The 11,201-nt window shown below is 47.7% G+C and overlaps 1 protein-coding gene across 1 annotated transcript in view; it reads right to left on the bottom strand.

Moving 5' to 3' along the window:
* ROS1 (ROS proto-oncogene 1, receptor tyrosine kinase) overlaps window positions 1–11,201 on the bottom strand; it is a 175,728-nt gene that overhangs the window by 81,378 nt on the left and 83,149 nt on the right. The window contains exons 30-31 of the mRNA XM_019520222.1: window positions 509–741; window positions 207–383 (exon numbers count right to left, since the gene is read on the bottom strand). Coding sequence (XP_019375767.1) covers window positions 207–383; window positions 509–741 — 410 coding nt within the window. The remainder of the gene's footprint in view (window positions 1–206; window positions 384–508; window positions 742–11,201) is intronic.

Here is an 11,201-nt window from a genome sequence, read left to right as displayed (position 1 = left end):
TACATGCTGACAGGATAGCTCTCCCTTGCAATGGCCACCATTGCTTTTACCTTGCCCCTTTTTGGAGAGTTAGAAGAGGCAATGACATATTCTCCAAATTAATTATTGAGCATCCTTGACTCTTCCCTTGACTTCCCCATTCTGAGCATCCCTAAGGAGTTGAACAGATTCTACTTTTCACCTTAAAAAAAAATGAAAGTTTTTACCTTCTGCAATTCAAACCAAAATCTGGTTGTGTTAACATGTAAAGGAAGTGTCCATTCTAGCTGTACACTGGTGTTTCTGGCAATAATATTGACTGGTACAGGTGGAGTCTCAAAAGTTGTTGCAAATACAGGGGCACTTTCAGAAAACCAGTTCTTCTCTGGATGAAAAGCAAGAACCTAACAAGAGAAAAAGCTAGAACATACCATTTACTTTATAAAACAGTGACTTAGTAACTTGCTGCTGAAGATGTATAAGGATATTTTCAGGCTTAACCCATATTAAAAGTCACTTCCAACTATACCTTGATTTTGTACTTTGTTCCACTTTGGAGGTTGTTAATAGACCAAGCAAGCTTCTCATTTGGAAATTCACTTTTTTTCAAAGGAGTTGCAGGAATAGCAGGCAAGAAATTGATAATGATTTGATAGCGAATTGATTCTCTAGGTCCATTTGGCTGTGAGGGCTCACTCCAAGATATATTGATGGTGTTGTCACACAGAACGAGCACTTCAATTAGGCCAACTGCCTCTGGTACTGGAACAAAAACAAAAATAAAAACAAACCTTGTAGAGCTGGGTTTTTGTTTGTTATCAAATATGCTTGACAAATGATTTATTTTCAGTGGTTACAGCCTACCCTCAAAACTATACAGTCAAAATTCACATTCTTGCATAATCAAACAGTATACTGGTTTAAAAACATTTTGAGGTACTATTTTAGATACATAATATTTTCCAATTTAGATATTTTAGACTCAGAAAATATGTTTAGGTACTATTCTACCGTCTCCTTGGCTGTCCCACCATTCCAGAAAGCAAAATTATATAAATTGTTTTTTGTTACCCTAGCCATAAAACTCATGCTTTCTGCTAGACTCCTAGGTAAGGGACGGAAGTTACACATAAACCAGTATAAGTGACTGGAAACCAGTTCAGATCTGTAACACAACAGAAGTTCAGTGCACATAAACCACTTTCAAAATGGCCAAAACCAGTTTAAGATGAGCCTGGATGGATGTAGTATCAGACTTAAGTGATTTAGGCTAAATCAGTTTATTGAACTTCTGTCCCAGATCCCCTCCAGATTCAAGTTAATTCACAGTCCCCCAGCATCCCAGGAAGTTTTGCACCTTCCCCACAAACCCTCCCCACTCACAGGGTGGGTGAGCTAGTCTTGGCCCAAGATGTCTGCTCTAGCAAAGCAGGGTGGCATGCTCTAGCACCCCCTGGCTTCTGGCCTGAGTCACTGCAGGCATGTGGTTACATATCCAGAATCAAAGTGAATGCCTGTTCATTTACTTATCAATTCAATCTACGCAGCTTAGGCTGACCTGCAAAGACTGAATCTATTCAGATGTGGGATTTTTTTGACTGTCTGTACTTAGCCCAAGTCAGCAACTCAAATGTATACCATGTTTAGAGCTTAGCAATGCATGTACAAAATAAAAAATATGTCATATTTCAACTAAAAATTATATATAGTGGTAGTTAGCAATATCTAAAGACAGAAAGATGAAACTTGGCTTCATCTGTAGATCTTCTTAAAATACAAGGAAAGTTTCAAGAAAAAATGTACAGTAGGTTTAATGCTATAAATTGGGCAGTTGCATATGCATAGGCTGATGTTGATTTCATTTTGTTTTGCTTGATTTTTAGAGCTGGAGTTTCTTAACTGGTTACTTTGAAGTACCTCAGAAAAAGGATTACAATATCTTCTAGGATATTTATGTTTAAGTTCCATATGAAAAAAGTCAGTTTCTGCAGGTCAAGTACATAGAACTCAATTTATAATCCAGTGAGATTTCTAAACTTCATAGGTGCACTACACTGATACTTTATATAATGAACACCATTATTTTCTTGACTTTCTTAGTCAACTGACTCAGGCAGAAGTTTATAAAAGAAAAACAAAATATTACTATATATGTCACCGAAGCAGTATGACATATTCTTTTTGTATGACATACTCTTTCCCCCAGCGGGGGAACATAGGGGACGGGACTGCCAGCGGGCACTTCTGGGAAGACCTGCTGGGGCACACTCCTGAGCTGCGCCACACGAACAGAGCGCACAAACAGGGGGAAGGCTAAGGGGGACTGTCCCCACAGGCCAGGGAGCACCCCCAGGGCTAAACCTCAGGGCGCAGGCACTGGAGGCACCAGATCCCCCCAGCAGGGGAATGCAGGGGGCAGGACTGCCAGCAGGCACTTGCAGGAAGACGGGAGTGCCTGATTGGCTGTTGGGGCAGCCACAGGAAATTCAAACTGCGGCCTTTAAAAGCCACAGTTTGGCATAGCCCCTGGCACTCAGGAGCCAGGAGCAGGGAGGAGAGGAGGGAACTGGGCACACGTGCATCCCCGCACACACGTGTGCCCCCTTACCTGACCCGAGGCAGAGGCGGAGGCGTGATGAGGAAAAGTACTGGGGCAAGCAAAAATAAAGTTAAGCCATAATAAGCAGCATAATAAATAAAGGCCAAAAAACAAAGAGACCTTGAGATAAATTTATCGGGAGACAGCTGGAGAAAACGGAGAAAACACGTTTAGTCTAGTAAGACTCCAGGGTGATTTATTGTCAGACTGCCAAGAATGTATTCAGGGGGAGGCTCCTGTGTGTCTTTTTCTCACAGGTATATAACAGAGTCTGTATCCTGCAACTGCAGAGAATTAGCTGCCCTTGCTTCTTCTCCTGTGGCCATGTAAAATAAAGCGCTCTGTTAGCCAAGCAGTGATCCTGTCAAGTTGTGATTTCCACATCATCTTAGGGGCTCAGTCCAGGATGCGTCCTCACACAGACCGCCCTGGGTAGGACCCTCGTCTCGGCTCTTCGACTCCATCGCTCCAAGAAGGCTCTTCTCAACCCAGTTCTTCGGCTTCGACACTCCGGACCCTGATCTGTCATCTGCCTGTTTGGCTCTGAAGGAAAAGTCCCTGGCCAGGGTGAGTACCTGTCTGTTTCGGTGTCTGTAAGTCCTAGGCGTGACAATGTGTAGCGGGACCTCTAAGGTCCCGCAGCGGGATGCCACCCGGTTCATGCATTTAAAATATGGGCCCCAGTCAACTCAATACTTAGCAAAATGGAATCAGTATACCAATGATGACCCTAAGTTACGCTGGCCCTTAGATGGGTCCTGGGATCATGAAATTCTCAAATACCTCCAGGGAAATTTGGAAAGCAAGTACCCCGTTCAAATGGAAGCCTGGTACCTATGGGAAGACAAGTCCGAAAAGTGCCAAAAACACTGCCTTGTGGCTTCCTACAAAGATAATGAGGAAAAATTTAAGAAACAGATTGATCATCTTCAGACTCCCCCATCAGATTCACTCTTCAGAATCGCCGCAATGCTAGCATCAACATAGACACAAAGGGAACCACTGTAAGGAAGATTACTACTCGCCAGGGCGGAAACCTTGCTGCGGCGCAGTATCCTCTCCGAGAGTACCCTGTGCCGGGGGTGGGGGGCACTCCGTGGTAGTCCACATCCCCTTCTCACCTTCAGAAATCATCTCCTGGTCAACTACTTTCCCTAAGCTCCATGAAGACCCTACCGGGTTTGCTCAAAAGCTTAAAACCCTTTTTGAGGTCTATAAGCCAACTTAGTGACATTCAGATGCTCCTCAGTGGTCTTCTCTCTGGAGACCAAAAGGATACCCTCCTCAAAGAGGCCCATTGGCCTGCTCCGGACCCCGGCAATGCCGGTCTGCGGGACCTCTATAAACAGGTCCTAGATGCTGTCCCTAAGGTTTCACCACAAAAGACAGACTGGTCTAAAATTTCTGTGTGTAAACAGAAGCTAGAAGAACACCCTGCCAATTACTATTCTCACCAGATCCAAGCCTTTAAGGCACATTCCGGCAATGAAGACCCAGAAGCTAACCTTTCTGCTGTGATCATCCAGACCTTTGTTTTAGGGCTGTTACCAAAGATTTCTGAGCCCCTGCAGACCGCTGTAATCGGATAGGGAGCTAAACCCATCACCGAAATTCTGGCTGCTGCTACTCATTTCTATGCTAAAGCTCAGCAGCAAAAATCAAAGGCTCAGGAAAAATTGATAGCTCTGAAAATCAGAGACCTTCAAGGTGACACCGGACCATGGCGCTCTACTGGACCGTTTCGCTTAACCCGACCACTTGGTCGGTCCCTTTGACGTCCCAGGGACTTTTCCTTCAGAGCCTAATGATGTCTGTCGCTACTGCAAACAGAAAGGCCGCTGGAAGAATGAGTGCCCAAATAGACCCCAGGGGCCCCCGCTCTTGGCTAGTGCCCCTCCGTTTCAGCCAGGCGCCTCCGAGCTCCACCACCCGGACCAGCTCCTCTCCAGTCCTTTGAAGGTGAAGATCAGTATTAGGACAGCCGAGAAAACCCAGAAACTCTAGCCCCTTTGCTTTCTACCTTTCTGATGCTACAATACCTGTTACTGTGGGAAAACAGACTGTTCCCTTTCTTGTTGATACCGGTGCTTCTTTGTCTATGCTTAGCTCTGATTTTGTTTCTAAGGTTCCCATTTCTGATAAAGTAATCACCACTGTAGGTATCAGGGATCAACCTATTGACCACCCTGTTACGCAGCCGCTCTCGTTTACCTTAGGTCCCCTTACTGAGCAACATGCCTTTTTGTTAAGCCCTTGTGCTTCTGTAAACCTGCTGAGGCGAGACCTCCTTCGCAAGTTATGGGCAACTGTTCATTGTTCTCCAGATGGGGTTTTCCTCTCGTTACCCCAGACCCAAATTCCTGCCTTGATGATGACACTAATGGAACAGGAACCTGAGCCCAATTCTTCATCGTTGCAACAGGAACTATTGGCTCACCTTCCTGAGTGTTTTTGGTCCCACTTCACAACCAATGTGGGGATTCTTAAGAGTGCCATCCCAGTTTCTATAAAGGCTAAATTGGGAGTGTCTCCCCCATCGGTCCCACAATATCCGTTGTTGGCTGCTGCCTCTCGAAGCATTGCACCTGTCATACAAGCACTCCTAAAGCAAGGAGTTCTTGTACCTACTTGCTCCAGTTGTAATACCCCCAATCCTGCTGGTCCGCAAACCAGGGAAATTCACCCCTGAAGGATTGCCTGTTTATCGGTTTGTTCAAGATTTGCATGTTATTAACAGTTTGTGGTTCCTTTGACAGCTGTGGTGCCCAATCCTGCCACTTTTCTTTCTCAGATACCTGCTTCTGCCTCTTGTTTTTCTGTAGTGGATCTCTGTAATGCCTTTTTTTCTATACCAATTCACTCTGCTTCTCAGTATCTTTTTGCTTTTACTTATCAGGGCCAGCAGTGTACCTTCACCCATCTGCCTCAAGGTTTCTGTGACTCCCCCACCATATACAACCAGCTTCTCAAGTCTGACCTTGATACAGTCCAGCTGCCTCATGATTCTGTGCTTGTTCAGTATATAGATGATTTGCTCCTCTGCTCTGACACCCTCCCTCATTGCCAAGATGATTCTGTTGCCCTTTTAGAACAACTTGCAGTGCGGGGCCACAAAGCTTCCCTCTCTAAGCTCCAATTCTGTTGGGCTTCCGTTACTTACCTGGACTATACTATTTCTCACGGTACCCGTCACCTGTCTCCTGATCGCCTTTCTGCTATCCTTTCTCTGCCTCACCCACAGACAAAACGCCAGCTCTGTGGTTTCCTAAGTGCTGCGAACTACTGCCGACAGTGGATTCCCAATTACTCTGGACTTTCCAAACCTCTTACCCTTCTCACCTGTGACTCTTCCCCTGACTCACTACCCTGGGATGAAAGCCTTCTACCAGCTTAAGCAAGCCCTTTCCTCTTCTCCCACTCTTGGTTTGCCTGACTATTCTAAGCCGTTTACTCTTTTCTGTCATGAACACCAAGGCCCTACTTCTGGTGTCTTAACCCAGCCTTTTGGGCCTTCCCTGTACCATCCCATTGCTTATTATAGTGCCTCCCTTGACCCAGTTGCTTCTGGGTTTCCCCCTTGCCTCTGCACTGTTGCTGCTGCTGCCCTGCTGGTTTCTAAAACTGATAACCTTGTTCTTGGGCACCCCCTTACTGTTGCTGTCCCTCGCACTGTCCTCACCCTTCTTCAAAGCAGCAAGACTCAGCACCTGCCCCCCAGCCGCTTAACCCACTATGAGGTGGTCCTCCTGGCGGCAGACCATGTGACCCTTGTTCACTGTGACCCCCTCAATCCCACCTCTCTTTTACTCTCACCCTCCAATGGTCAACCCCATGACTGTACCCAGCTTGTGGATTTTGTTTCTCTTCCCCGTCCTGACCTTTCTGATACCCCTCTGACTAACCCTGACCTCATTCTTTACATTGATAGCTCCTGTTTTCAAGATAGTCATGGTGTTCTCCAAGCTGGTTATGCTGTCTGTTCTGACCACTCTGTCATTGAATCTGCTCCTCTTCTGTTTCTAGTGCTCAGGCCACTGAACTCATTGCTCTGACTTGCGCCTGCCATCTTGCCGCTGAACAATCTACTACTATCTATACTGACTCTCACTATGCCTTTGGTGTCTGCCACTCTTTCAGGCAGATCTAGAAGCAGCAAGGTTTCCTGACGTCTGCTGGAACTCCCATTTCTCACCATCACCTTATTACTGCTCTCCTGGATGCTATTCTTCTTTTCTCCACCCTTGCTGTCCTATGGTGCAAAGCGCACACTGTTGCTGATGATCCTGTGTCTCTGGGAAATGAAAAGGCGGATGCCGTGGCCAAGACCACCTCCCTGTCAGAACTCTCAGCTCTGGTCCTTCAGGCCACTCTCTACCTCTCTTCCCCTGTCTCCCCTGACCTCTCCTCCCTCCAGGATGCTGCCCCGGATGCCAAAAAAGATGCCTGGATTTCCGCAGGCTGCTCTCTCCACTCTGGTTCCTTGTGGCGACACCCGTCTGGTCGCCTTGTAGCCCCCCGGGCCCTGTTGTCCCTCTTAGCCCAAATGGCCCACTCAGTGGCCCACTCGGCCAAAGGGGGGATGGTGGCCAAGGTAGACCGTCATTGGTATGCCCCGGGTTTTTCTGCTGTGGCAGCACATTTTTGTCACCAGTGCCCGCAGTGTGAATGATACAACCCTGGCCGACCACCCCGCCAGCCACACACACTCCACAGACCTTTAGGGCATTATCCCTTCTCCCACCTCCAGATGGACTTTATTGAACTGCCCAGGTCAGGACCCTGGAAATATGTGCTGGCCACTGCCTGCCTTTTCAGTGGCTGGCCTGAGGCATACCCTTGCCGATGAGCTGATGCTCTTACTGTGGCCAAGAAACTTCTTTTTGACCTGGTGCCCCACTTCAGTCTACCCCTTTCCCTGGACTCAGACTGAGGCCCTCATTTCATTGGCCAGGTAGTCCAACATGTTGCAAGGCCCTTTCCATCCAATTCCTACTCCACACCCCAAATCATCCTCAGAGTGGAGGTAAAGTGGAATGGAAAAACTTCGATATTAAGCTTCGCCTGGCAAAGACTTGTGAACATACTGGTCTAAAGTGGCCAGAATCTCTTCCCTTGGTTCTTTTCCAAATCCAAAATTCTGTTCAGAGATCCTCGGGTCTAACCCCTTTTGAGATTGTTATGGGTTGACCCATGAGGGGACTCGCCACACCTCCACCCCAACACCTGACTCATCTCCATGATTCCCTATTAACCTACTGCCAAGGGCTCACCAAGGCCCTCAAGGTTATCTCATTGCAGGTTAAAGCCACAGCACAGCATCAGTCTCTAGGTGGTGACTCGGTTGTCAATTTGGTCCAACCGGGAGATTGGATCTTGATTAAGGTCCACCAGAGGACGGACTGCCTGCAGCCTCGGTAGAAGGGGCCTTTCCAGGTCCTGCTGACCACCCCAACTGCCGTAAAGGCTGCCAAGGTTTCTGCTTGGATCCATACCTCCCACTGCAAAAAGGTATCTGCCCCGACGGGGTGGAAGGTTTCTCTCACCGGTGATACCTCCTTAAAGATCCAGAGGGTTCCTGTGAGTGAAGATCAGACAACGAAATCTTGAAGAGTTCTGTGAGTGAAGATTAGACGACGAAGTCTTGAAAATAACCTACCCGGCTAGCCAAGCTTCATCTGAAGCTATGAACTTTAGTTCTGTGTACTAATATTCTTTAGTAATATTAGTGTGAATAGCACTAACCCGTAGGAAAATTGCAGACAATTATGTAGATTTAGAAACTCCCCAAGGAGTGACGCTGTTTTGTATTCTTGTGATGAGTGTTGTTATTAGTAGTGTGCTGGAGGCCGAAGTTTTAGCTGAAGAAAGTTCCTCAGAGTTCGAAGAGATAACTGCGTTGGGATAGCGCTCAGGCAGGCCATAAGATGTTGTCCCTTCTTTTGCTTTGCCTCTTGCCAGGGGTTCCAGTTGGGGCATGGGAAGAGAACAGTGTTGTATTCCTGGGACAGAGCATTGCTCATGCAGGAAACCTTACAAATTGCTGGGTATACATACATGGGCCCATGCACCCAACCAAGGGAATCCTAATGCTTGGGGTGCCGATCCCCCTTGAGGTTTGAGGAACTGACTCCAATACCAGCTTTGTCAGGTTTTCCCCCCCATCTAGCAGAAACCGACTGTCAATACCTATGTGGTGGAAAGCGGCTCGAGACAGTTGGAAATTGTCCTCAGGGCTGAAAGCGGCCCTCTGTTATAAGTTTAATAGGACAGGAGGGACGGGGGAGGCTGGCTCCTTTGTATACCATTACCCCAGATGCAAGGTGACCTTCACCTGGCCATGGACTGAGAAAAGGGGAAAAGTGTCAGAAGAGATTCAGTCCCATTTTTGCGACGGGGCGCCCATAGCCATCTTTACACCTTCAAATGGGAACTACAGTGTGATGTCTAGTTCAGTGCTCAATGGCTTTGATTTTTATGTGGTGTTAGGTCCTGTTTCCTGTAACCAATCAATATCTCACCACAGAATGGTAGAGAGCCAACGTGTCCCTTCCTACACCCTACAGGTCAATCAAAAATGTCAGGAGGGAAACACACTCTGTAGGGATCTCAGTACTGCAGCAGCTCCCGGTTTGTACTGGCTATGTGGGGATGACACCCGTAAGACTGTACCGTGGAATTGAGTTGGCACCTGTACCTTGGGCAGAGTCATCCTGACGTTTGACTTGCACCCTAGCCTCTCTTGGCATGAAGTGTCCAAGTTCCCGCCTGGCTTGCCCAGGCATCAGCATGCGGTTGAGAACCCACTGGTTCTCCGACACACGGGGTTTCACCAATTTACCAGGGCATTCCTCCCATGGCTAGGAGTAGCTGAATTAGAAAAGGCCATTATAAATATTTCAGAAGTCATGGAGAACTTTATCAATGCTAGTGCCCACACTTTGGGAGCTCTCAATGATGAGATTACCCAGATGGGGCAAGTAGCTGTTGAAAATCGTATGGCCCTGGACTGTCTCCTAGCCACCCAAGGAGGGGTATGTGCAGTTCTGAACTGCACATGCTGCACTTGGATAGATCAGCACCAATGAGTGCAGGGGGATCTCCGCACCATAAGAAAGCAGTTGCAAGTGATTCATGCTGTTGCTGAAGAGAAATTCTTCGATTGGTAGGGTTGGCTGCCAAATATAGAGGGATGGGTTAAATCCCTATTGAAGTGGTGCATTATAAGTGTATTATGCTTTTTTGCTCTTTTTATTATTATCCAGATAATTTTGTGCTGTTCATGCCTTTGCTTAGCAAAAACCACCCAAAGTGTTTCTAGGTTGTCTGCAACTGAGTTACAGATGATGGTGCTCAGAGAAGTGGCCTGTGAGCATCAAGAAGAGGTCAAAGGTCTTATGAATATAGCGATGTAAACACAAGTGCTTACAAGGGAGGGAATGATGAGGAAAAGTACTGGGGCAAGCAAAAATAAAGTTAAGCCATAATAAGCAGCATAATAAATAAAGGCCAAAAAACAAAGAGACCTTGAGATAAATTTATCGGGAGACAGCTGGAGAAAACGGAGAAAACACGTTTAGTCTAGTAAGACTCCAGGGTGATTTATTGTCAGACTGCCAAGAATGTATTCAGGGGGAGGCTCCTGTGTGTCTTTTTCTCACAAGTATATAACAAAATCTGTATCCTGCAGCTGCAGAGAATTAGCTGCCCTTGCTTCTTCTCCCATGGCCATGTAAAATAAAGCGCTCTGTTAGCCAAGCAGTGACCCTGTCATGATTTTCACATCAGGTGGACACAGCAGTGGAGCCCGCAGCAGGGCAGCAACAGCCGGTGGGCGAGCACGAAGGGCCAGGAGGGAGACTCCAGCAAGGGTAGAGTGAAGGGACCACAGAAAAATATAAATAAATAGCAATTTATAAAATGGTGATGACGCAGAATGCTGCTAGGGCCCCTGCCCGGGGGGCGCTGCCTACCCAAGGTTTGTCTGAGGTCTTCACCCAGACAGAACCCATGGGGGAGCTGGTGTGCCCCTGCCCCCTGGCCTGCGGGGGATGCAGGGAATGGGGGCCCCCACACCTGCCCTGCAGGTGCCCATCTTAGGGCCCTGGAGGCGCAGGTGAGGGAGCTCCAGGAGGAGGTTAGTAGGCTGAGGGGAATCAGGGAGGTGGAGGATGAAATTGATGGGTATTTTCTCTCCCTGCAGGGCCTTGTATCCCAGGAAGAAACACCCCAGGAGGTGTCCTTCACTGCAGAGTGGCAGATGGTCCCCTCCAGAACCAGGGCTGCTCGCAGCAGAGCAGTACCAGTTTCTCCAGTCCAGCTGGAGAACAGGTACGAGGCCCTGGTAACACTGCAGGAGAAGGAAGGAGAGGAGGCAACCTCAAGAGAGGAGGCAACTCCACCCTCTCCACACTCTGAACAGGCTGAAGGAGTTAAGCAGACCCGGAGGAGGAAATGTTGAGTGATTGTCATAGGCGACTCCATTCTGAGAGGTACAGAGGGTCCCATCTGTCGCCAGGACCCTTCGATACGTGAGGTCTACTGCCTGCCCGAAGCAAAGATTCAGGATGTGACAGGGGTGATCCAGGCCATTATCTGGCCCACCGATTACTACCCCATGGTCCTA

This window comes from Gavialis gangeticus, unplaced genomic scaffold (assembly GCF_001723915.1).
Source record: "Gavialis gangeticus isolate Ggan-Ray unplaced genomic scaffold, GavGan_comp1, whole genome shotgun sequence".
Taxonomy (NCBI): domain Eukaryota; kingdom Metazoa; phylum Chordata; order Crocodylia; family Gavialidae; genus Gavialis; species Gavialis gangeticus.
This window is presented reverse-complemented; position numbering and strand designations above follow the sequence as displayed.